General features: G+C 41.5%; 1 protein-coding gene across 6 annotated transcripts; it reads right to left on the reverse strand.

The window, feature by feature from the left end:
• Positions 1 to 2,925: 2,925 nt before the first annotated feature.
• On the reverse strand, positions 2,926 to 27,754 carry GOLM2 (golgi membrane protein 2). 6 transcript variants are annotated; one of them, XR_010026213.1, is made up of 12 exons: positions 27,654 to 27,751; positions 25,005 to 25,375; positions 23,893 to 23,947; positions 20,581 to 20,683; positions 18,451 to 18,541; positions 17,295 to 17,442; positions 16,990 to 17,070; positions 16,239 to 16,334; positions 14,256 to 14,423; positions 10,774 to 10,941; positions 8,238 to 8,447; positions 2,926 to 3,376 (listed from the first exon to the last, which is right to left on the reverse strand). XR_010026213.1 is itself a non-coding variant. In XM_063142710.1 (11 exons), exons 2-11 carry the CDS (start codon positions 25,329 to 25,331, stop codon positions 8,377 to 8,379), a joined length of 1,227 nt encoding a protein of 408 aa, XP_062998780.1. In that variant the 5' UTR covers positions 25,332 to 25,375; positions 27,654 to 27,753; the 3' UTR covers positions 6,746 to 8,376. The 6 variants fall into 6 exon arrangements, 5 of the variants coding, with proteins under 5 accessions (XP_062998780.1, XP_062998778.1, XP_062998781.1 ...); XM_063142710.1 differs by lacking the exon at positions 2,926 to 3,376 and having other exon boundaries at positions 6,746 to 8,447; positions 10,855 to 10,941; positions 27,654 to 27,753; XM_063142708.1 differs by lacking the exon at positions 2,926 to 3,376 and having other exon boundaries at positions 6,746 to 8,447.

The raw sequence follows: 27,754 nt of genomic DNA on the forward strand, positions 1-27,754 counted from the left end.
CCTCTATTCAGCACTGGTTAGGTATCATCTTGAGTACTGTGTCCAGTTCTGGGCACCACACTTCAAGAAGTGTGCAGATAAGCTGGAGGGGGTTCAGAGGAGGGCAACCAGGATGATGAGGGGTCTGAAAACAAAGCCCTATGAGGAGAGACTGAAAGAACTGGGCATGTTTAGCCTGGAGAAGAGAAGATTGAGGGGAGACATGAGAGCACTCTTCAAATACTTAAAAGGTTGTCACACAGAGGAGGGTCAGGATCTCTTCTCGATCCTCCCAGAGTGCAGGACACGGAATAATGAACTCGAAGGAAGCCAGATTCCAGCTGGACATCAGAAAAAACATGTTGACTGTTAGAGCAGTACGACAGTGGAACCAATCAGTTTGGGAGGTAGTAGGCTTCCCACATGCAGTTGGACAGCAACCCTGACGGATGTGTGCTATCTCCAGTATTTGAGGCAGTAAGCCTGTGTGCACCAGTTGCTCGGGAACATGGGTGGGAGGGTTCTGTTGTACCATGTCCTGCTTTGTTGGTCCCAGGCCGACGGCTGATTGGCCACTGTGTGAACAGAGTGCTGGACCAGACGGACCCTTGGTCTGATCCAGCATGGCACTTCTTCACCTATCAGGAATGCTTTAATGTGGATTCCTGCATTGAGCAGGGGGTTGGACTCAATGGCCTTATATGCCCCTTCCAACTCTACTACTCTATGATTTTATGACACTAACATAAGGGACGTTCAAGCAGAAACAAGGAACAGCTGTCTGAACTCCAGGACAATTGTTTGGTTCAAAACAGCAGGAACAAAGAACTTGATGGTTCAGAAGCTAAGCCCAGGATGGGTCAAAACAAAAGGAGTATTTTAGTTCTGGCAACTGTGTAGAAGGCTCAGGGAGGTTCCTTGCCCTTTGAGTTTTCATCTAGCTTAGTGGGAGGTACTGCCCCCTTGGGGGCGGTGGGATTGCATAGAGGGGGTTAAGAGGCAATGGGGCAGCAGGGGGGCACTCGAGGTGGTCTTTTCTGAGAAGCGCCTCTCCAGAAGGTCTTAAAACCCAGGGACATTTTTATGGGAGAAGGTAGTTTTGAAATGTTTCAAAAGCACCAAAACACTAATGAAGAGATATACCCTGCTTAGTGTGCCCTGCCACACTGGCTGCAAAACAGAGGCGTTTGCTCTCTTTTCCCTCCCTCGGCAAGCCTGCAGCGGGTGCTTCCCATTTAAAGGGGCTGCGTGTAGCAGTGCCCCTTTTTCATTATCAGCTCATCTCAGCTCCTCTGCCCGGCTGCCCCCACTGCTGCTCAGCCCGGGCGTCCAGACCAGCAGGATCCATTGCTTTGCTCAGTAATGACCTCAAAGAAATCAGGTATGACATTGCTTATTGGTCTGAACTATTTGCAAAGTTCAATGCAATGAATTTGCAGTTGCAAGGAAATGAAACCAGTCTTATTAGGGCCAAATCTGTCGTATCTGCGTTTATTGCAAAGTTAACTCTATTCAAGTGCAATATAGGCCGTCGCAAGCTATACCAATTTCCGAGCTTGTCTGAGCTAGAACAGAAAGGCGGGATACAAGATGATGATCTGCAAGTTTATTGTGACCATTTGAATATGCTGCATTAAGATATGTCTGAGTGATTCAAGGATCTTCTTATGATGGAAATTCCAGACTGGGTGATAAATCCATTTTCGGATATTGAGGAAGTTGGAGTAGTGGAGGAAGAACGAATTGAGCTACAAAATGACCAAAGTTTAAGAAATCGTACCAGGAGTTTTGGTTACAGAAGGAAATTTCTGATCGCTATCCTGCACTAAGGAGAGTGGTTCAGAAGCTCCTAATTGCATTTCCAACATCATATTTGGTGGAAAGTGGTTTTAGTGTGGTCTGCCTACTTCTCTCCAAGCAAAGAAATTGACTCCAGATTACTAAACGTGGTGATTTAAGACTCATGTTAAGTGACTTTAAACTAGACATTGGGAAACTGGTATCGCTTCATCAAGCCCATCCATCACATTAAGAATGTACAGAATAGTGAGGTACTCTTCCCTAGTTACTAAATGTGATATCTAATGTTCTTGCTAAATGACTATCAAACTTTGAAAAGATGATATCACTGGATCAAGTTCATCAATTATGTTTAATTGAATAAACTAAAAAATGTAATTGGATTTTGAATAAATATTCATTTTTTACTGTTTTGAATTTTATTGTTATTATCTTCCTTAGTGGGTCATTGAAAACCACTATTCTGAATAATGATTTTTATAGGGGTAGGGTAGGGGGCACTGGGCATGAGTTTGTTTGGGAACCACTGATCTAGCTTGTTACGTAGAGTAGAATAGCACAATATTTAAAACAAAAGGTATCAACAAAGATACTCAGGTAATGCTTGAAAGAGGGAGATTTCAGGATAGGGTTTCCCCCCAACCAGAGCTTTTGATTGGCCAATTCATGAATTAGTCAGGTGGGTAGTGGCCTGGCCATCAGATAGGCACTTGCGTGCTATCCCTGGGTGCAGGGAATAACCTCCGTTAATTTAATCAAGGAGGATGCAAGCATCCTTTGCTGCTGAGGGTGATCCAGAGCCTCACCAGTGTTCTTTGAAGCTCCTAGACTATGCTTTCCAGAATAAAATGAATTATTGAGCTAAGGTGTCATGGTAATGTCAATTAAATCCACAGTACACAATGCACGCGTCAGGGAGCTGGCTCCAGTTCCACCGTAACACACTGGAACCAATATTTATCTGGTAAATTGAGAAGCTGTTGTTCAGCACAAGGCTCCCAGGGTAGTGGTGTGTACTTAATACATTTTTTAAAAACGCAAACCTAAAATCACTAAGTGGTAAAAGCAATGCACCATAACAAGTTGATAAAAACACAAACTATTCTAGTGAATATACTGGTAAGACTGAGCAAATAAAAGTCCAAATGGTGCCAACCATACCCCGCTTTATTTATTTATTACATTTACTGTATATACCGCCCCATAGCTGAAGCTCTCTGGGCGGTTTACAAACACTGAAGCAAACACAAAGAAACAATACAACGAAAAGTAACACAAACTTCTTGCTTTTTAAAAACAAGTCAGTATTTTGTGTGCCCCCACCCTTAGAATGCAAAACTGCAGCACTTCATTTTGGGAGACAGTTGTGTAATTTTTTCAAGTAGTCCTGTGGTAAATTCTTCCAAGCTTCTTGCAGGATTTGCCATAACTCTTCTTTTGACGTTGGCTGCTTTTCTTTTCCCTGTTCAAGTGACCCCATACAGCTTCAATTATGTTGAGGTTGGGGCTCTGAGGTGGCCAGTCTAATACTGTGAGTGTTCCATCTTCAGACTTCTGCTCTAAGATGATCTTAATCGTGTTTGGGGTTGTTATCGTGCTGAAAGATAAAAGTTTTTTCCAATCAGTCGTTTTCCTGAAGGTACAGCATGATGAGTCAAGAGTTGTTTATATTTCTCAGCATTCATAATTCCATCGATTTTGACCAGGGCCAGATCTACACCTTGTGTCAAATCATTACAATCCCATCATGGTAGTGTTATATCCCTCTTGTGCATTTTTATCTCGTAGGACACACAATGACATTTGTTGCAGTATTTTGGATAATGTGGAATAAAAAGCAGGAAATCACACTATGAAAGCAGCATATAGAATGTGTACTATGTTCCAACAGTTATCAGTGCACTTCAATACTGCTATAAAGCAGTAGTGTAGATCTCATTCAGATCTCCTACACCGTTGGGTGAAATGCACCGCCAGACCATGACAGAGATGCTACTGTGTTTCACAGAAGGCTGCAGAGAGGCATCAACGTACTTCTCACCAACTCTTCTTCTGACATATTGGTGTCTTTGTGAACCAAAGATTTCAAATTTGGACTCACCACTCCATAAGACTTTCTGCCACAGGTTGTTGCTCCATGTTTTATGGTCTTTTGCATACTGCAATCTCTTCTGCTTGTTGCCTTTCCACAAGAATGGTTTCTTAGCTGTAACACACCCTATAAGACCACTTCTTGTAAGATTTCTTCTCATGGTCTAAGCATGTACTTTGGTGCCACATGACTCTGCCAGATGTTGAACAAGCACTTCACTGGATTTCCTTCTTTCCCTCAAGTACTGTTCATCAGATGCAGACAGCTTTTGGGGTCTTCCACTGTGTTTTCTGTCTTCAACTTGACCAGTTTCTTCAAATTTCTTTATGACAGCTTGAACACCACATCTTGATAATCCGGTTAGGCAAGCTGTTGCTCGCTGAGAATTGCCTTGTTGATACACAATGATGATTTTATGTCTGTCAAATTGTTAGCTTAGCCATTTCCAAACCTCTTCTCAAAGTACCCCAGTCATTCTATTATACTGTATTTGTTAAATTTCACCACCAGAACACCTGGTTCAGCTAATCAATGCCTCATTAAGTTGAATCAGATGTGCTGCTGTGGAATTTAACAAATACAGTACATGGAATGAAACTGTACATGGAATGTCTGGGGCGCTCGAGGAGGGGTTTTGGAAACAAACCTGTGTTCTTCTAGCCATCTCAGAAGGTATCAATAACTTTTTGGTAAACACAAGGAATTCTTGTTACTTTTTCATTGTATTAATGTTTATTTGCATTTATTGTAATGTTATATCATGTTTTTCTGAGCAAATAAACATTTAATGCTCAAATAAGTAACTTTAAACATAGTTTTCTTGGGTGGCCTAAGACTTTTGCACAGTATTTTATACCCATAGAAGTCCATATGGCATAACTTTTAGACCACTGAAAATTCCTCATTTTATAATTCCAGCACCTATAGGTTTCAAATTAAGATGCACCTCTAAAAGCAAGTGTCGCGTGCACACACACTCTGGTAGAAAATTAAATACAGGCATTTTAGTTTATCACCTGAAAAAAATTCTACCAAGCTAACTACCAGCACTTTGTTTCTTGAGAGTTCCAGGCTTTTGGTTTCTGTTTTTCTTACTAAACTCACATGTGTAAACATACAGGCTATACAGGACTGCCGTTCGGTGCTTATCTAGTGGTGGAATTTGGCCAAGGAAGGCAGAGGATTTAGTTAAGACAAAATAAAAAGGATATTTTAAAGACATTCCCTCTATAAGTAAAAAAAAGAAAGCGTGCAAAATATATATAGTAACAAATAGATGCAAGGCCTGCTTATAAGAATGAAACAGTTGTAAATTAACATGGTTTAGACATCATATTTGCACCATTATTCAGGAAACATATATTTTCATCATTATTCAGGAAACATGAAAATAATTAAATCAACCTTCCCCTCCCCAATTTAAATCAGTTCATTTTGACGCTAGTCACTTCTCTGTGTTAAATCCATTGTGAGCCATCGTAGCAAATAAAAATACAAAATTTCAGTGTTAGGATTGCTGTGTTCCTGCCCCTTAACTTGAGTACCAAGAAAGCATATGCAGCAGATGTCATGAATCTATGGATCTGCAGAAGCGGCCTTTTTGAGGACACCGTTACGCACAGAGGCCTGTTTGTCACGCACGCATGGAAAGGCTTTCTCCTGTGTTGCCCCCAAACTGTGGAATATATTCCCTTTAGAAAGAGTGTAAAGACATGCCTTTTCAGTTTCAAAATGTGTAGCTTTTAGTGTTTTAGTTTTATTGTTTTAAATTGCCTTGATGACTTTTTAGCAGATAAGGTGGTATATAAAGGTTAATAAATAATAAGTTTCCATTAGATTTGTTCCCCAAATTCCTGCTTGTTGCTTACCCTGTTCTTATATTGTATTTCATTGTCTTGTATTTCATGATTTTAATTGTTGTGAACCACCTAGAGTGCTTCAGCAAGTGGATGGTATAAAAATGTAAGTGAATAAAACTACTTAAGAAAACCTAGTTCCATTTCCTAGAACAATATGGGATTCTCTATTTCTGCCCCTGCAACCTTTCATAGTGTCATATCCCTATAGGAAAACAGGTTTAGACAGTATGTCTACCATAACATCTGAAAAATACGCCATGGATTTTTGCCACATTCACAGAGCAAGAATCTCCCACCAACTGTGGTTTCTAGTAGTGCACAATGCAGCTTTTCTGCACCCAAGAAATTTTTGTATAAAAATTCCTTAAGAAGCAGTATGGTGAGATATATTGTACTAAAACAATTCTTAGAATGAACTTTCTTTAAACATCAGACCATTAAATAAATGGTCCAACTACTATGGTTCCCTAAGTTTCAATCCCTGCTCATGTATGATTTGTGAGGGCCCCAAAGCCTGCTTCCCAGCCTAAGTCCCCCTGTCTTCGAAAGAAAAATATACCATACAGTCCCAAGAATGAGGCATTCTCATCTAACACACTTTGACCCTTCTACATTGCAAAAAAAAAAAAAACACCGACACTTTGTGATGCTGACCAGGTTTCAGAGACTTCATTCTTTTTTTTACTAGACCCCTAAGTTCCAGGAACTGGCGCCTAGTACAAAAGAACCAAAGTATTCTGAGCCCAGGAATTTGTTTTGAATGCCAGAACTGAATAGCGCTCAGTCCTTCCACGCCTGGATACCCCAGGCATTCTTCATTTCAGCAGCATAGTTTAGAACACGCGGAAATAAATTTGCTGATACTATTGTTAAATAATTGTCAATTATCCCTAGTGAACTACTACAAATCACCCAGAAAGCCACCAGTAGATCCAGATCTGCCTTCTGTCCACCCTTATCCTACATTATCCACCCTAACCTCACTAACTGGTTGCTTGAAGAAGTACACAGACACTAAAACTGTATTAAGTTTTATTAGAACCTACTAGATGTTGGATTTCAACAGCAGAATTTTAATAAAATTACATCTAAATTGGGGCCCACATACATTTTGGTCAATTCACAAAGTACAACACTGAAGACTGATGGTGATGGGGCTGGGCTGGGAAACTACCTCTAAACAGGTTCAGCCTTGAATCTGAGTGTGAAACAAGTTTTACAACTTGGAAACCAAACTGCAGGAAGAATGGTCACTCCTTGAAGACTCCAAGTTTTGTCACGTGACTGCTTGAGAAGTGTCCTTAAAAGGTTCCCAAACATAAATTTCCATTTCTGTGGCCAGAAAAAACCACTTTTCAAATGGAGATCTTAAACAAACAGCTATCTCCTTTTTATTCAATGCAAATCATCCATTAAATTACCACAAATGTACTTACCAAAGTGAACTTTAACCTGAGTACAGAAATAGTGAAGTACAATCAACCCTGTCATATAGGACTTATAAACTTTATTCACAGTAGCCCTTGTCGATAACTAATTAGGGTTAATAATTTGTCACTGCCAGAGTATAAATGGGCACAACCATTTCTGTGAACTTTAAAAACTGCTTAACACAAAAAACAAAGACATCTTGCACTTACACTCTCACTCACACATAACCACAAGAACATAGAACATACGCAAGGTTTTGAGCAATCCATACTGCAGCACTGAAGCTGAAATGAAACTGAGCATCATCCGATACTCAAACACATCAGGATTTCAGACAGGAATGAATTTAGAAACTGTCAAGATTGTACTTTTAGCCACTTTCCAACAGATTCATCTATTATTGCATATGATCAAAACCACTGCTGTAAAAACATAGTCAAATAAAATATAGCTCTTATGTGCTGGAAATACTGGCTGTGTTTTTTGCGGATTTAAACTATGGCAAATATCCTATGAAATGAGACAATACTGTTGTGAGATTTCCACTATGGATAACTTTAGTCACTCTCCTAGGCTTAACTATATTGTCTCATATAGGATTAATGTACTATGTTTCACTGTCACATAAACCTTCCCTAGTTATATTAAGGAAAGTTCCTTCATAAACACATTTTCAGTCAACTTTCTCAAAATGAAATATTACCTGTAAAATACAAGTCAGAATAGCACAATAAAAGAATTTGCTTGCATGGAGTAAATTCATGGCTGTTATCAAACAGTGTCCCATCCATATACTTATTTCTGAAATGGAGTAATTAATATATGTAAGATACAAACTGTATAAGTTCTTCTATTTCCAAAGTGGCTTCATTTCAGGAACATGTTAACCTGAATTATTTTACAATGTTAGTTATTAATTCAAAGGTAAAGAAGAGTCTTACAGCCCAATCTAATATAGAGTTAAGTGTACCTAACTCTACAAAGGTTCACGCTGTTAATCATCTTGTAGAAGAATTAACCATCTCAGTATTATTATTTTTTGCAAATCATCGGAACCAACTATATACATATTTTACCTTTTCCTTCCACCGTTTAATGTTAAATAGTTGTATTCTATGCAGTCTGCAGTCAGCCTTTTCAGTGCCTTTTACTGTAAATACTGAAAAATTGCTTCAGGTTTTTTTCTTGTTGCAGGATCTCTCGGTGATTTAGAATTTAAAGTACATCATTGAAGCGTGCTTTTCCATAGTCTGCAAGATCCATTTGAAGCTCTCTTTCCTCATCATCTGTAATCAAAGAGACATGCCAAAATGAAGGTTTCGTAAGTGAGTATCCCAGAAACCCACACCACCATGCATTAAGAGCACTCTATTCAGTGTCCTTTCATAAAAATTGAGAATATGGGGTGGGTGGGCGGTAATGAAGAATACATATTCAGAATTTTTGCTGTGAGAATTTTTTTTTACTCAACACCCTTGTTTCAGAGGTCTGAATCTCAGCAAGCTTTTTTCTTAGAAACAATGCTCCTCCTTTAGTGTTTAATAATGTTTCCCTTCTCATCTATATATGATTTTATACAGAATACAAGTTCAGAATGTTCCATTGTAAATTTAGAAGACCTTCTGAACCAACATAAGGTTTTATTCTCCCTTTGGCCTTGTGAGAATGAGCAACAGTTCTTTAGATATACTGATTCTGCATTACTGGGCTCCATATCAGTGGAGGAATGCTGTTTGCAGGCACAACATGTATAAAATGGTCTGCATGGTCATCAGTTACACACAAAGTACCCACTGTTTTGAAGAGCAGCACTCAAGTTTAATTTAAACTTCAGTATCACCCAAAAGTCATAACACATTAGGAGATTCTGATAGGAATATATTTAGAGACTACCAGATTTTATGTTGAAGAGCGGCAGTGAAAATACAATTAGGTTTTACTCTTCTGTGAATTGGAGAATGTGATTTAGCATAATAGAACATTGTTCTGTCACTGGGTGTGTGTTGCACCTACCATCTGCCTTAAAAGGAAAAAAAATGTGTTTCCCTGTAACCTGAAAGTTGCTGGCAGCCCTCAATTCCAAAACTATCAGCAAATTCCTCTGATATGCAACATTCTTGCTTCCAGATCAGAAACTTAACAGAATTTCAAATTACTCAGAAGACCAGAACACCAAAGTCAAGAATGAGGCTTTGAAAAATAATGAAATGTTACCCTGGGAAGATGCAATACAAATGTCTATTTCACAGCAATTTCACAACGTATTTCTAGAAATTGTTTGCTTATAAATGGGAGTTAGGAAAAGAATCCACACTCTTGAAATGAATGGGAGTCACACAAGAATATTGATTTGCTCCAGAAAAGATGGGATAAAGAGAAAAGGAAAACTGGATATTAGTTTTGGTTCTGAGAGTATTTGAAAAGACAGTACTGGAGAAGTTATTTTTCGCTGATGTGTAGTTTTTCTCTGCAAAATTATTTTGTTGCAAAAGTTTAAAGTTGCAGTTTTGGATCTGGAAACAACACAACACACCCAGAAGACAAGTAAGGAAAGCTGATGCACTAACATGCATGCAAAGTGGAAGATGGAAGCATGCACGTGGTCAATGTGGTTGTTGGAAGCAACACGCCTGTACAAGGTAGGTCTACTGCATATTAGTAAAGCATAAAAAAATAGGAATTACAAAGTGTAAAGCACTCTAGACTGTTGTGTAAGAGAAAGGCCTGCAGTTAATCTCTACTCAACCAGTAGTTATATGTTTCACTACCAAAACCACATCCATCCATAATGTAGTAGTAGTAGTAGTAGTAGTAGTAGTAGTATCCTGCCTTTTGCCCAATATTGGGCCTCAAGGCAGCCCTACAAAATTTAAAACATATACATTTTAAACTTAGGAAAAGAAATGTACAAAAATAAAAATAATTTTAAAAATTACAATATTAAAACATAAACAATTTTACAAGTCCTTAACATAGATGGAGGACCAGATTATTCTCCAAAGGCCTGCTGGAACAAACAAGTTTTTGCCTGCTTCCAAAAGCCCATCAAGGAGGGAGCCAGCCTAGCTTCCCCGGGACGAGAGTTCCAAAGCATTGGAGCAGCCACCGAGAAGGCCCTCTCCCATGCTCCCACCAAGCGCACCTTTGAAGATGGTGGGACTGAAAGAAGGGCTTCCCCAGAAGATCTCAAAGCATGGGCAGGCTCATAAGGGAGAATATGGTGTTTCAGATAACCTGGATCCCAGCCATATAAGGCTTTATAGGTCATAATCACACAGGGGTGTGTAACATCTATTATGAATTCCAAAGAAGCCACCATGTTAGTCCTCAGCAGCAAAAAAAAAAGGGAAAGTACTACAGCTATGCAAGAGCCAACTTCATCATAGTACCCTTCCCCTCCTCTGTTATGAATTCAAGATTAATGGGAAGTCAAAGACATTTTCAGTGAGTTTACTTCAAGTTCTTAAACTATTCCAGAAGCTAAGATGCTACAAAAATAGGTACAGTCAAAATTCAGCTGCCCATTCACAGCAAGACCTTTCCAAACAAGTTTCATGCAGTTCTCAAGTGAGGGAATTGTGTGAAAGGGATGGAGACAAGGCCCAAGCTCACCTTGGACGTCTTCTTCACCACCATCACCATCCTCTTCCTCATTGTAGGCCAGCTCAGCCTGTTTGTCTGCCTCATACTCACCCACGTTCCCATCATCCCCATTATAATCCGCCAGTTTAGAGCCATGCTGCGGATCAACAGGGGATTCATTCTCATCAAAAAACCGGTCTGTAAGTAGGTAAAGGATTTATAGTAAGAAGTAAGGAAAGGGGATTGGAGAAGAAGAGAGAAATGGGAATGAAAGGAGGAAGGAATCTAAACTCAGAGAAAGCTTTAGTCTCAAATAATCCTAGCAGCTTTATAAACTGTGAAAAATGAATCAAGGCCTGGTTTAGGCAATTCTATCTGCCAGAAATGTTAGAAAGATAAGTTTTGTAACCTTTGGTTATACCTTCTAGCCCTTTAAGAGAAGACACCCGAAAAAATTCAAACATAAGTCAGAAATAAATTCCCACACATTCTACAAATGCCATTATTCATGATTTTTTTCATTTTAGCTTCACTTTTGGACTTGATCTAAAGACCCCAAACGATTTCCTTGAAATGAGGCAAGTGTCTAATTTGGAGTGGTTGAACACCTTATTTTCCCAAAATATTTTGATTGTTTTGGCGATACTCCAGACTTTAATACATCTTAAATCCCTTAAATTTTAGAAAATTTTACACTTCAAAATACAAAAGAAGAAACTGATATATAACAAACTATATATATACAAACACACGGGCAAAGACTAGGATCCAGTCATCCTAGTAGCAGATGAAGAGTCAGTTTGGAGCAAAGATCTGAGCCCAATGTAATGTAATTTGCAAAAAGAGGCTGATGATATTTCTAGAAGAAGGAAATTTGTAAAGGCTTCAATATTATCCCAAGAACAGCCTTTATAACTGAAAACTTGAACTAAGCAGATTGGATTCTCATCTCTCTCATACATATATCTACTGCAGTCCATAAGTTGCAAAGCAAGTTCATCAATAAAATCTTCAATATGAAATGAAAGTGGTAAATAAAAGATTTCCATTATTATTTCTGCCACTTCTCCCCTGCCTTTCACACCTCAACTGCTTTGTAAACTTGAAGAGTTACAGTTAATAATTGCAGCGAGAAATTCCAAGCTTATAAAAGGAAAATAACGTACAACTGTTTCGCAAATACCTGCCCAACATAGCAGAACTGGAAAATTATGACTCGGAAAATTATGACTTCATGGCTAATCCATAAAGCCCTAAGAAAGTATTTTGAGAGTTCTCTACAAGTTTTAAAAGGCTCTACTTCTTGATAGAAGTCAGAATCTGCTTATTTATTTATTTATATTAAATTTATATACCGCACCATAGCCGAAGCTCTCTGGGCAGTTTACGTGGACATTAAAAAGTATACAAAATTTAAAACCATCAAAAAACAAACAAACTTAGCTTATGTTGTTACATGCTGTTAAACGCCTGGGAGAAGAGAAAAGTCTTGACCTGGTGCCGAAAAGATAACAATGTTGGCGCCAGGCGAGCCTCATCGGGGAGATCAGTCCATAATTGGGGGGCCACCACTGAGAAGGCCCTCTCCCTTGTTGCCATCCTCCGAGCTTCCCTCGGAGTAGGCACTCGGAGGAGGACCTTAGATGTTGAGCGCAGTGTACGGGTAGGTTCATGTCAAGAGAGGCATTCCATGAGGTATTGTGGTCCCAAACCGTGTAAGGCTTTATAGGTTAAAACCAGCACCTTGAATTGGCCTCGGAAACGTATAGACAGCCAATGCAAGTGGGCTAGAATCTGTGTTATATGTTTGAACCTTCTGGTTCCAGTTATCAATCTGGCCGCTGCATTTTGCACAAGCTACAGCTTCTGAACCGTCTTCAAAGGCTGCCCCACGTAGAGGGCATTGCAGTAAACTAATTTGGAGGTTACCAGAGCATGGACGACTGAAGCTAGGTTATCCCTGTCCAGATAGGGGCGTAGCTGGGCCACCAAACGGAGTGGTTTTGATCATATGCAATAATAGATGAATCTATTGGAAAGTTCACAGAAATGGTTGTGCCCATTTATACTCTGGCAGTGACAAATTATTAACCCTAATTAGTTATTGACAAGGGCTACTGTGAATAAAGTTTATAAGTCCTATATGACAGGGTTGATTGTACTTCACTATTTCTGTACTCAGATTAAAGTTCACTTTGGTAAGTACATTTGTGGTAATTTAATGGATGATTTGCACTGAATAAAAAGGAGATAGCTGTTTGTTTAAGATCTCCACTTGAAAAGTGGTTTTTTAAATTAATTGCTACTTTTAGATGTTTAGATATTGTTTTTAAATAATACTTTTAAATGTACATTTCTATAATTATTTTGGTTTAACAGCACTGTATTCTTATGCTGTTGTGAGCTACTCTGACTGTTCTACAAGCAAACAGGATATTATTAATAATTATAATAATTCCTGCTGCAAGCAATGCGAAGCCCACAGAACTAATTTATGCTAATTGATCAGCTATATTGAAATATCCAAGATTTCCTCCATCTCAGAAAGCCCCAACTTTGTACCACACAAGGGCACGATCTGTGGGGATCTTTGGTTACTCCTGGTTAGGGAGGTGCGAAGCAGCAAAACCCAAACTTGGAATCCTCCGAATTCCATCTTGAGCCTTGTTCCAACAAGCATCCATAACAGCTTGTGAACTGTTTTTTTCTTCTCACATGAAAATCTGTATTTTCGTACGTATTTTTTGCCAAATGCAGGCATCAATTCTGCACATCTTTGAAATGAATGTGTACACCATTCATTTGTGACCATTTTCCAAATGTGCAGACTTTTCATGCTTATTTTCCAAATGTACACATGCTGCCAATGGAGTGTGTGTGTGTGCGCGCGCGCATGCACATGCATGTTTTCAGTCCAGATGTGAACTAGGTAAACCCTGATGAAAAACAAACTGTAATGAAATTTTCATGTATCCCAACCCCTTGGACACCTATGCAGTGTCCACTCATGGTTGCCTAGTTTGAATCACAGTGGCCTATATTTGCACCTAACATGTCCAGAACCCTTCCATCAGAAAACAGACAGAAAGCAGGACTTTGTGCCTTTTGAGGCAGATTTATGCTGCAGCAATTAGTAACTAAAAGATTGGACCCAGATTTAGTCATACTTATAGTAGACCCATGGAAATCAATGGGATTCAAGTTAGCCATGAGTAATTTAAATCCCACTGGTTTCAGTAGATCTACTCTAAAAATAACTAAACCTGGATCCATCCCAAGATCTCTAGAATTAAAGTAATCTGAATGGCAACTTCTCTAGAAAATTCATCCAACAGTTTTGCCAACACTTCGGTTTTACTGTGTTCCAATTAATCTGATTTTTATTTATTTATTTTTATTTCATTTTTATACCACCCAATAGCCAAAGCTCTCTGGGTGGTTCACAAAAATTAAAACAGTTTAAAACATTAGTTGCTGATGCAGTTTAATCAGCAACTAATGGCCTGACTTACTTTGCTTCAATCTCTGGAAGTCGCTGGCTCTGTCCTTTGAAGCTTGTTTTACAACTTCCTTTCCATTTTTCTGATTATCGAAGACATGAACAGGAATTAAGGGTTGAAGAGGGTTTGATGGTATCTGATTCATCACATCAGCATTTCCATCATGGTTAATATTTATACCTATAACATACAGAAACAATTAAAAACACTTTGGTTGTTTGCACTATTCAGGCACAAAGTAAAGAATGTGAAGGGCAGACTGTCTAGATGCTGACACTGGCCCAGGAACTCTAATACATCTTTATTAAAAAAAATTATTTATTTATTTTATTACATTTTATACCACCCAATAGCCGAAGCTCTCTGGGCAGTTCACAACATTATTAAAGCTTTTTATTCTATCAATGCTAGTTTGCAATCCCCTCTCAATCACCTGTGTTATCATTTCTCAATTAAAGGTACAAGAGTCAAGTTGGAGAATTTATTTATTTATTTATTACATTTCTATACCGCCCAATAGCCAGAGCTCTCTGGGCGGTTTACAAAAATTAAAACCATAATATAAAATACAATATAAAAGCTCAACCAGATAAAAACAGCAGCAATGCAAAATTACAAATTTAAAACCATGTTATTTAAAATTTATAGATTGTTAAAATGTTGGGAGAATAAAAAGGTCTCCTAAAAGCATATAATGTAGGTGCCAAGCGAACCTCCTTAGGGAGCTCATTCCACAGCCGGGGTGCCACAGCAGAGAAGGCCCTCCTCCTGGTAGCCACCTGCCTCACTTCCTTTGGCAGGGGCTCACGGAGAAGGACCCCTGAAGATGACCTTAGGGTCTGGGCAGGTACATATGGGAGGAGGCGTTCCTTCAGATAACCTGGCCCCAAGCCGTTTAGGGCTTTAAATGTTAATACCAGCACTTTGAATCGGGCCCGGACCTGGACTGGCAGCCAATGAAGCTGGAAAAGGACTGGCGTAATGTGGTCTTGTCGGAGAAGATAGAAGTATAGGGAATGGAGGCCCTAGATCAGTTGTTATTTCAGCCAGGCTTCTCCAAAAAGCTTATAGGAATTCTGCAGATATCCTTGAAAGCATCAGGGATTCCTTGTGCTTGGGTGCTTTCTTGCCAAGCCTAGTGGTTACCTGTCATTACTCAAACCACTGTGTCCAGTTCTTCAGTGTAATGCATCATGTAGGAACAGAGAAGGGAAACAAACTGGATTAACTTCAGTCTGATTCACCTCATTAGGTGTTGCTTTCCATTTCTGCTCTGACATAATGCAAACAGTGACAATAAGGTTCTTTTTTCTCTCCCGTCCTGCCCTTTGCAAAATAAGTATCCCAAATCCTTCATAACATCCGCTTTCCCATATCTATGCTGAACATGGAAAGGAGAAGAGAGGCTGGTGATTTTCAGCAATGCAGATGCTCTATAGGAATATATGTGCAGAGCATTCAGTAATGTTATTCTCAACTGAGCCTCCAACTGCCTCAGATGCCATCACCCTTCCCCCTCACCCCAAGGTAGCACAGGGGGGAAAACACTTTTTGCCTTGGTAGGGAAGAAACTTGCTCTTTGGGCCAACAGCACCAGCCACTTCCTAGTCTACTGACTGTACTTAATATGGGGGTGGGGGGGGAGAGGGGATGCAGCTGCTTGTAAGCAGATGCATCTTTTGCCACCCTCACTCTTTAACCCAAGGGCAGGAAAGGAAAGGGTTAGGGTGATGTCGGAGCACCTGGTGGTGATGCCACGCCTGAGCATCATAAGCTGGCAGGGCAGGAATCAGGGAGCTTCCTCCCACCAGAAGGACTAAGGAGAGGAGGGTTTTAATCTGAGCTTCAATGAGTCTGAGGAATAACCTGCTTTAGGATGCCCTTTTCGTAGGGGATGATTTATTTATTTATTTATTTATTTATTGCATTTCTATACCGCCCAATAGCCAAAGCTCTTATTTTGAATACACACACACCAGTTCAGGGACTTCTTACCTTGAGCGAGGTTTGGAGCCTGGGGCTTTTCTGTAGGAAGATTTCCATTGAGTTGATACTGATTTTGTAAAGCTGAATCAAGTGGCTTCTTCAAAGCTAAATAAAGCAAATTCACACTATGACTCACTCATTTGCTAATACCAGTCAAACAGGCTGCAAGGCAATTATTTAGCACCCAGCTCAAAGAGACAGAGAACTAGGGTCTTCTGTATATAGTCAGGAAACAAACTGAATAAATAATAAGAGTTCTTCTAAAGGCATATTCCTTATGACTAAATCATGATTAATACAAATGCAGGCACCCTTCAGAGCTTCACTACAAGCCCGCATAAAACAAAGAGGATTTCCAGCTGGAGCCAGAAAGTTTTGCCAATACAGCATTTGCTAGAATTCACATGCTGTGAAGAGTTAAGTGTAATTCCACAGGCTGGTAGAAAGCACATTTTCCTGTTAATACTTTTTATTCTAAAGAGCATTCAGACAGTTTATACTGAGAAGAAAGATGAACAAGGAATTCAGAAATTGTGGTGCTGCGCATGTCTTTTATTGCGCATATGAGACCCATGCTGGCCCGTCCTATTCATTTCTAAACATCCTGACCCACCCATGTTCAGCAACCAAGTATAACAAGCTGCCACAGCCTTGCCCATGGAGTAAGTTAGAGGAGTAACCCATCCTAGAATATGCTTCTAGAAAATTAGTTAGTAGATCTTAGATGCTTTAGAAATAATAAATATATAGTGTTGCTAACCAGTAAGTGTATCTTCGGCTTTAGCAGGGTCATTTTCTTCTATCCCAGGCATGCCTGCATCATCTCCTGGTTTAATATTCTCTGTCAAAATAACATGACATTTCTCCTTACTGCACCTTCCATTCAAGTTCTAAGTGAGTTCAGAATTGCTACAGGAACAGCACTAGTGGCAGTGGATCAAAGTTGCTTAACACAAGACAAATCTCTTCACCTCACTCTGTTAGCCCGCTGTACTATATTCTCCCAAGACATTAATAGGGACAGTGATTTTACCCCATGTCTTACCACAGCTGCACTAGACAGACCTTTGCCATCTGAGATATTGTTGATTGAAGGTGCTTCATTCTTAATTGCATTCCTCTCATCCAGTTCCTGAGTTGTCCTCAATATTGCTGGATCTTTGCTCAGACCATCCTCAACGTCTTTACTGGATGGGATGTTATATGCAGTCTGCTGTGAAAGCATTAAAAACTAACCTTAGAAAGGAGCATGTCTTAGAATCAGACATGGACCAAGCTTTTTACTCTTCTCAGGATTTGTAGTCCTGTTGTCAACGGCCTGGGTCAGACAACATGCTAAACCATGCTGCTTAACCACAAAATGGGTAATGGAATGCATTAAGGTCAATGCATTCCCTTAACCATTTTGTGGCTAAGCAGCATAGTTTAGCGTGTTGTCTGAACCAGGCCAATGAAACATGACTGAAAAATAGATGAAGCTGCTTCCCTTTTACCTTCATCTAATCTGAGTTTTTGCAGACAGAATATCCTTCTCTCATATCTTGCAGTCTACATAGTCCAACATCATGTTTATGGAAGCTGGGGTTACTCCATCATGGCAATGATGGAGAGCTTCGGCTATTGGGCGGTATAAAAATGTAATAAATAAATAAATAAATGAATGAATGAATGAATGAATGAATGGGGGAAAGAGGCAAGCTCTGTCCTGGCCGAAGGCATGAACAACTGGGAGGGAGGAGCCAAAAGCATCAGCTCCTGAAGGGACCATCAGCGGCCTGGGAGGACTGTTGGGGCAGCCCCACCTTCTTTGAGGCTACTTCAGACCTGCAGGCCCCAAGAGAAGACAGAAGAGAAGCTCAGGCCAGGGAGCTTTGGCCCTCAGTGCCTGAAGGGATCAGCAAACAGCCTGAGAGGATTATATTCTGGTATTTGTGGGGTAACATTTGTTTGTTTCAGTATTTAAAAGTTGTAAACTGACTTAGCAAAAGGGTAAAACTTACTTAAATAAATAAATAAAATTGCCAGTGCTAGAATCACAGTCCCTGGTCACATGACCCTTGCCTTGTCCTGGGCAGCGATTGGGGGGGGATTTAACCCACTGTGGATGCCTCCTCCCACCAAACAAGTAAGGGTTCACAAATGGGAAATGATATGTCAAACAAGTTTCAACACCCAGTACATTTGTTTACTTCAACTCAATTTTTGATGACTATTTATCTACCTTTCGGTCTTGTATGACCTGGTCCTCTAACTTCTTCATATCTTCTTCATGTTGCATTCTCAATTCCTTGATCTGCTGTCCACACTGAAAACTGGTAGAACAAAGGGTTTAGAACTTGTCCAATACTGACATGTTTTTATGCCCCCACTGAAGTATTATCATCATCATCATCATCATCATTATTATTATTATTATTATTATTATTATTATTATTATTATTATTATTATTATTTTGCCCCATAGCTGACGCTTTCTGGGCGGTTTACAAAGATTAAAAACATTGAACATTTAAAAACTAATATACAAAAATTAAAAGCATAAAAAGAGACTACATACCAACTACCCAGGGATCAGTTAAAAAACTTAACATATGCTGTTAAATGCCTGGCCTCTCCACTGACCCTCCTTCTGAAGGCTGGCAGGTCTGGACCAGCCGCTAACTCCGCCCCCTCTGAGACGCGATCTATTTCTTAAAGAACCATTGTTTGATTCTGCAGCCTCTGGCTCCTCTGCTACATCAGCAGTGCGGACAGCATCAGGGGGATGCCCCGAGACAAAGGACCTGACAAAGCCATGTCCTCTGGCCTGAAGGGCCCTGGAGTAGCTTCTGATGGATGTTTGGATGAAGCCTCCTCCCCTATGAGTGCTCCTCTGAGCCAGAGGGGAGACTGAGGACAGAGAACCTGACAGATTCCTAGCAAAATGAGTAGCCTTAGGACAGGGACATTTGTTTGAATGATTGCTATTGGTAGAATGGAAGTAGCAGCACATGAAAAGATCCCATTATAAATCTCTGCACAAAAGAGTGGACCCTCTTCCCAGCGCAGGCAAGCCCTACGGCCCTTCATCCTCGACCATTATTGCCAATCTGAGATTGGGTTCTGCCAATCGCAAACGGCACCCCGAGAATCACAACTGTTAAACAAGGTATGAGATCACAGCAGGGGATGTGAGGCAGCTGGACTTGGCCTGCACCAGGAACAGTGGATGCTCTGCCCCACATTAGTGAATCCCACCAGCCTGCATCTCCACTGTTATCTCCAACCTGGATCAGTGATTATCTCTCAACTATTAGATTGAGGGTAACAGTGAGGGATGCCGTCCGAGAAGTGGGCCTTGGAAACTAAGGCCTGCCCCATGGAGGTTCCCAAAGAGGCTCCGCAGGCTGTACTGGGGTGTGCCGTGGTTCTGCACCAGTGGAGGCTGGTAGCCCTGGGTTTGGTGAGGCTGTGAATCTATTCCAGGTTTCAACCAGAACTCTAAAGGAGCTATCCAAGGTGATGAATCAGAACCACCACCACCCTCAAACTGGCTCAGTACCTTGGATAGCTCCTTTAGGGTTCTGGCTGGTTTTGACTGAAACCTGGAATGGATTTACAGCCCCACCAAAATAGAAGCCACCAGCCTCCACTGCGCTGAACCCCCTGCCTTATGATCACAGGAACATGTGCTGCACACCTTATGGGTTACCTCTTCCTATACAGCATGCTTTTTTCTTAAGCCTTGTTTGGGTCAGGAGATATAATACGGACATAGCTGTACCTTCATTCCCCATGACACAGACAACATTGCGCCACTTCATGTCACCTGATGGTTCTGTTTTGATAATGGATACACTCTAAGTATATTTGGGTTTTCCCCAGGACCTCCTCTGGAGAGCTTGATGAATTATCAGTAAAATGGTCTTATTTAATCAATTATATGTAAGTACCACTGGGAGCCTTCTTGGCTCATGTGTGGCAGAAAAATATTTCAAATAAATAAACAAACAACCAGGTAGCATAGATGCTTTACTACTATCCCGTTACATCAGGCTCTGGAAACTACAAAAGGGAAAACAGATTGCCAGTTACAAACTGGGAAGGCTCTAAGTGCTTGTTAAGATTTGGAAGGATTCCAGACACCACCTCTTTTGCTTCTATTAGCAAAGGCAGCCCCAAGAAACCAAAAACAACAAAAAAGAGGGCCCATTCTCCTCTCCTTCAGTGAGGAAAAAACTTCACTGGCCCATCCAACAAACAGTATTGTCCGAAAACATGCTTTTCTTCTTACCTCCTTTCTGTACTGGCAGAAAAAAACATGGATGTATAACTAAATAGCATTAGTTCAGAGTTATGTTATTACACTCACCTTTCATACTCTAACCTTTTAAGAAGTTGTGTATTATTTTTCTTGTATTCATGAAGTTGATCTTCTTGACGTATGAATTCTTGACGTAACTCTGCAAGTTGTTCTATGCCAAATTGTAAAAGCGACAGTTGTTAAAAGAAAAAGAATTCCTTCATAGTGTGACTTTTTCCAAAGCTGGAAAGTTTAACCACTGCTAAAAACTTTCAGTACAAAAATTAAATCCCTCAATATAAGCAAATGTCTTAGCAAACTGAAATGAAACCTAAAATATAACTGTTTGGGACCTTTACTCCACAGCTATCCTGACTACATGATAAAAATCTTTTACGCAGGGGAATATTACTTCTGTATTATGAGTCTCACTAGTACAATCTAGGAGATCATGGCTTTATTCGAATGACATTATATGTCCATTTTATCTCATGTTTTAGTAAAGCACATTTACACAGCTGATCATTATATGCATTATAGTGAAGTTATATTAACATAAAAAAATAAACTTGTTTTGCTTTTTTCCTCTTCTCACCCAAACCATTTTGTCTCAAATATTTTAGATTGTAAGCCTGTGGGCAAGAGGCATTATTATTAATCTTTGTAAGCGGCTCTGGGATCCTTATTCTGGCTGAAGAGTGGGGTAATCATCGAATCATAGAATAGCAGAGTTGGAAGGGGCCTACAAGGCCATCGAGTCCAACCCCCTGCTCAATGCAGGAATCCACCCTAAAGCATCCCTGACAGATGGTTCTCCAGCTGCCTCTTGAAGGCCTCTAGTGTGGGAGAGCCCACAACCTCCCTAGGTAACTGGTTCCATTGTCGTACTGCTCTAACAGTCAGGAAGTTTTTCCTGATGTCCAGCTGGAATCTGACTTCCTTTAACTTGAGCCCGTTATTCCGTGTCCTGCACTCTGGGAGGATACAGAAGAGATCCTGGCCCTCCTCTGTGTGACAACCTTTGAAGTATTTGAAGAGTGCTATCATGTCTCCCCCTCAATCTTCTCTTCTCCAGGCTAAACATGCCCAGTTCTTTCAGTCTCTCTTCATAGGGCTTTGTTTCCAGACCCCTGATCAGCCTGGTTGCCCTCCTCTGAACATGCTCCAGCTTGTCTGCATCCTTCTTGAATTGTGGAGCCCAGAACTGGACGCAATACTCTAGATGAGGCCTAACCAGGGCCGAATAGAGAGCAACCAGTACCTCACGTGATTTGGAAGCTATACTTCTATTAATGCAGCCCAAAATAGCATTGGCCTTTCTTGCAGCCATATCGCACTGTTGGCTCATATTCAGCTTGCGATCTACAACAATTCCAAGAACCTTCTCGTTTGTAGTATTGCTGAGCCAAGTATCCCCCATCTTGTAACTGTGCATTTGGTTTCTATTTCCTAAATGTAGAACTTGGCATTTATCCCTATTAAATTTCATCCTGTTGTTTTCAGCCCAGCACTCCAGACTATCAAGATCACTTTGAAGTTTGTTTCTGTCTTCCAGGGTATTAGCTATCCCACCCAATTTGGTGTCATCTGCAAATTTGATAAGCGTTCCCTGCACCTCCTCATCCAAATCATTAATAAAAATGTTGTAGAGCACTGGGCCCAGAACTGAGCCCTGCGGTACCCCATTTGTTACCTCTCCCCAGTTTGAGAAGGTTCCATTGATAAGCACTCTTTGAGTCCGATTCTGTAGCCAACTGTGAATCCACCTAATAGTTGTTCCATCTAGCCCACTTTTAGCTAGTTTGTTAATCAGAATGTCATGTGGTACTTTGTCAAAAGCTTTGCTGAAGTCAAGATATATGACGTCCACAGCATTCCCACAGTCCACAAGGGAAGTTACCCTATCAAAAAATGAGATCAAATTAGTCTGACAGGACTTGTTCCAGACAAATCCATGTTGGCTTCTAGTGATCACCGCATTGATTTCAAGGTGTTTACAGATTGACTTCTTTATAATGTGTTCCAGAATTTTCCAAGGGATGGATGTCAGACTGACTGGTCTGTAGTTCCCAGGTTCCTCCTTTTTGCCCTTTTTGAAGATAGGGACAACGTTAGCCCTCCTCCAGTCGTCCGGCACCTCACCCGTCTTCCATGATTTTGCAAAGATAATAGACAGCGGTTCTGAGAGTTCTTCCGCTAGCTCCTTCTCTACTCTAGGATGCAGTTTATTGGGCCCTGGAGATTTGAACTTATTCAAGGAAATTAAGTGTTCCTTGACCATTTGTTTATCAATCTCAAACTGCAATCCTGCCCCCTCAACTTGTGCTTCACTTTTTCCAGGAGGGTCATAGACCCGCTTTTGGGAGAAGACTGAGCCAAAGTAGGAATTGAGCACTTCAACCTTTTCTTTGTCCTCTGTTATCAATTTGCCATCCTCATTAAGCAGTTGAACCACCATTTCTTTCCTCTGTCTTTTACTATTCACATATCTGAAGAAAGCCCTTTTATTACTTTAGCTTCCCTCGCTAATCTCACCTCATTCTCAGCTTTAGCCTTCCAGACGCCATTTCGGCACTTCTGTGCCACCTGTCTGTACTCTTCTTTTGTAGCCTGGCCTTCCTTCCACATCCTATATGTATCCTTTTTTGTTTTCAGGTCATCTCTAATATGAGCCATGCTGGATCAGACCCAAAGTCTACCACTGTTGTTTCCCACAGTGGCCTATGGGTCGCCCATAAGCAGAACATGAGGGCAAGAGCATTGCATCCTCCCACTCGGCATATTTTCCAGCTCTACCATATTCTTTCTGATGACGAGAGCTGTGGACAGTACTCCAAGTGTGGTCACACCATACATTTTTCTAAGAATGTTATGATATCGGCAGTTTTATTTTCCCTTCCTTTCCTAACGATCCCCAGAATGGAATTTGCCTTTTTCAGAGCTGGACACAGAATCAACATTGGCTCACAAAAAAATACGCCACAGCTAAGTAGTTGGGGCCTAAGATGTCACATCACTTTATTTTATTCATTATTTTTATATTGTGGCTGTCCTCCAACAGTTCTAAGATACAGTGTACATGTCCAGACACTGGCCTTCAGGACATCAACCCTGTGAGGCAGATTAGACTGAAAGACTGGCCCAAAGTCACCTTTCAAGCTGTAGCTGTGTATATTTACTGTTTTTATACTGTATGCTTTTCATCTGTATGCCGCCCTGAGATCTTATTGATATAGGGCAGGATATAAATATTTTAAATAAATAATAATAATAGTTCATGACAAGGCCATGAGTTACTGCTTCTTTATCAGATGTTCTTTCTTTCCACAGCCCTTAGTAACATGCAAAATTTATTGCATTCAACCTATCAAAATTACTTACCCTTTAAGCGATGTATGTCTGCCATTTGGTATGATATGTTGCTCTGAAGTTTTATCTGAAAACGAGAAATCGTTTTTTAATATTCTGCAGATTAGCAGTCCTATGAGATTTAAAGCTTTCATCACCAAAATGATCCTGGGCACCTAGACTTTGCTGAAACTCTGTTCTTATCAGGTAGCTAAAAGTGTGAACTAAGGCTTACAAAAATCAATTTTGAATTTCATTCAATACACTGTACACAATACATTTACAGTTCTTCTGGACAAAAAGGAGGAATAAGAACCACTTTTGCCTTAAGCCTTAGCTAGACCTAAGGTTTATCCCGGGATCGTCCCAGGGTCATCCCTGTGCAACTAAATGACACACAGGGGATCCCAGGAGCAGGCAGGGACGACCCCAGGACGATCCCGGGATAAACCTTAGGTCTAGCTAAGGCCTTAGAATACATTTCCAGAGGGGAGATCTGAGGAGATGTGTTATTTTCATCCCACTCCAGCCTCCTCTCAAAATCACAGCCAAGCACACAGGGTTGCCTTCCAACAAAAATAAAAATCCCACACCAGCCGTTTCCTAGAAAGCAGAACAAATCAGTTACTGTGCTATCACTATATGACTTAATATACCACACGTTAACAAGAACAAGATGAATTTTGACACCATTGGCATCAGGGTTAGATACTAATCTCCACTCAGAACTGTCAGCTTTTTAGAAGAAACTACTCAAAATATGCATGTTTGGAATTTGGTCTTGATATAGTAGACCGTTGCAGAACAAATACATTCATTTAAGGAGAATGCTGGCAACAGGACCATGTAAGGCCTTAGCTAGACCTAAGGTTTATCCCAGGATTGTCCCGGGGTCGTCCCTGCCTGCTCCCGGGATATCCTGTGTGTCATTTACATGAACCCGGGATAAACCTTAGGTCTAGCTAAGGCCTAAGTGTTCTGGCACATCAGGGGAATAAGATAGTATCTCTGACTGGGTTTGGTTGACACAATAGTCAGTGGTTGATTATATAGTCCCCCATTGCTTAAATAGTCAACCATTGACTGTAGTGTCCTCGGTTGAGCCTTTTCCACACTACAGTTGGTTATTTCCCTGAACACCTCACCTTGCTCTCCTCACACTTCCTGATCTGGCCATCCTTTGCTTGTAGCTGGCTGTTTAAGTGGCTGTGGTCTGCTTCTTTTTGCTTCAAGTCCTTCTTGGCTGATTCCACTTGGAGCAAGAGCTCAGAGTTCCTCTTCTCCAAGCGTCCCCGGGCAACATCACTGCGCTTGGCCTGGCCTTGCAACTCAGCCACCTCCTCCTGCAGGACAGTCTGACGGGATGAGCTGCTCCAGTAATTAAAGGCAAGAATGGCAATAACTAGCAGCAATGCCACAAAGAGAAATGAAGGGAGACGGCCACCCCTCCGGTTGGCCCCAAACCCCACCATGGGGGATGCACGGGAGGGGGCGTTGCTTCAGCTTCTCACTGCGCCTGACAGGAAGGACAGTGCAGGAAAATTAGTATGTGCTTAGAATGAGAAGAGAAATAATGAAGATGTAGTGATGGCCACCAATTTGGATGGCTTTCAAAGGGGGTTGAATAAATTCCTGGAGAAGGCTGTCCATGGCTACTAGCCCTGACAATTATGTGCTACCTCCAGTATCCGAGGCAGTAAGCCTGTGTACACCGGTTGCTGGGGAACATGGGTGGGAGGGTGCTGTTGCACCATGTCCTGCTTGTTAGTCCCTGGTTGACAGCTGGTTGGCCACTGTGTGAACAGAGTGCTGGACTAGATGGATCCTTGGTCTGGTCCAGCAGGGCTCTTCTTATGTTCTTATGAATGCTGGGGAATATTAGAGGCTTACTTGCCTGTTCTCATTGAAGAGAAGCATCAGGATGTACTTAATTCGCATCAAAGCTATATGCATACAAGTAAATTTTGTACTACCATGGAGCATAATAGGAAAGTGGGGAGAGCCAACGAACACTTGATACTTGCACTCACATTTGAGATGTGAGGGGAGAAGGATGGGAAGGCAGCAACCTTTTATTTTCTAAATGATTTTGAAATCTGGCATTTTTGGCTAGGGTAGCCTACTTATGGCCTCGAACTTGTAGCCCTACCCACAGGCTACCTAGCTTTCTGTTTGTTCTTATATAAGCCACTCTGAGAGCCTTTTCAGCTAAAAAGGATTTCTACCTTAAAGGTGTCCTAATAATAATGAATAAGCAGGGTACATGTTTAAATTAAAAAATTGACGGAACGCCTTTCTTGACATGAACCTACCCGAACACTACATTCAACATCTAAGGTCCTCCTCCGGGTGCCTACTCTGAAAGAAGCTCGGAGGGTGGCAACAAGAGAGAGGGCCTTCTCTGTGGTGGCCCCCCAACTGTGGAACAATCTCCCTGACAGAACCTGCCTGGCGCCGACATTGTCATCTTTTCAGCACCAGGTCAAGACTTTTCTCTTCTCCCAGGCATTTAGCAATATGTAATGAGACTGGGTCTGGTTTTTTGGCTCATCGTTTCTGAAGTTGATATAGTGGTTTTAAATTATGTGAATTTGGCATGTCTTCTGGAATTTAAGAAAGCCATAAAGACTGATCTCTTCCAGCAGGCTTACCCAGTTGAATTTTAAGATTTGATGTGATGTGATTTATTATATTTATATACTGCCGCATAGGCAAAGCTCTCTGGGCGGATTACAAAAGTTAAAGAGTGAACATTAAAAAGTATACAAAATTTAAATCCATCAAAAACATAAACAGTATAAAAACAACGGTATCCATTTAAAAATAACAGTTCCGGGGTCCGTTAAAAAACAAAAAAACAAACTTGTTAAATGCTGTTTAATGCCTGGGAAGAGAAAAGTCTTTCCCTGGCACCGAAAAGATAACAATGTTGGCGTCAGGTGAGCCTCATCAGGGAGATCATTCCATAATTGGGGGGCCACCACTGAAAAGGCCCTCAGCCATGTTGCCATCCTCCGAGCTTCCCTCGGAGTAGGCACTCGGAGGAGGACCTTAGATGTTGAGCGCAGTGTACGGGTAGGTTCATGTTGGGAGAGGCATTCCATCAGGTATTGTGGTCCCAAGCCGTGTAATAACGTGCTGCTTTTAAGAATGTATTAGTTTTATATGTTTTAATTAATTATATGTACTTTATGGTGTTTGCATACTGTTTATCTTATGTGAACCCCCCAGAGAATTTTGGATATGGGGCGGTATATAGAGGCAATTAAATTAATTAATTAATCGGCAGGCGAGAAGAGCATGAAAGGGACTCTTCGGTTGAGTTCGGACGACACACTAATCAACGCTTGTTTCCCATTCTGTTCCTCGTACCTTCCCCCACCGCCGCCGGCCCCCGGTTGATGAGCGTGTCCTCCGAACTCAGCCTCCGAGGAACGAGGAACGGCCAGCGGTGCAGTGCTGGGCTGTGCTAGCGAAGCACGGGAAGGCTGCGGCGGGCACGCCGGAAGCCTCCGCATCGCCTCGCGGCCCGGCGGCGGCAGGAGGGAGGAAGGAAGAGGGCTGAGGCAGGAAGGCGGCGTTGGCGTTGGGGAGCGGAGGAGTCGTGCAGGATCTGCCCCCGAACTGCCGCCTCTTCGCCGCAAACTGGGCCTGGCCGCGGACCCCACCCATTGGCCTGGAGGAGATCGGCCCGGTGCCCACGGAAGGGCAAAGCGGACGCCGCCCGCCCCCACCCCCACCCCGCCGCCCCTCAGGAACAGTTCCCAGCTCTCCGCCCAGGCCCGCGCACTCACCCGCGGCCTCAGGGACCGAGGAGGGCCTGGAGGCCGAGCAGGGGTTCCGCCAGGTCACGTCCCCGCCACAGCGAGGCGCTGAGGCAGGCCTGGCCGCGAGC

Source organism: Elgaria multicarinata, chromosome 16 (assembly GCF_023053635.1).
Source record: "Elgaria multicarinata webbii isolate HBS135686 ecotype San Diego chromosome 16, rElgMul1.1.pri, whole genome shotgun sequence".
NCBI classification, from domain to species: Eukaryota; Metazoa; Chordata; class Lepidosauria; order Squamata; family Anguidae; genus Elgaria; species Elgaria multicarinata.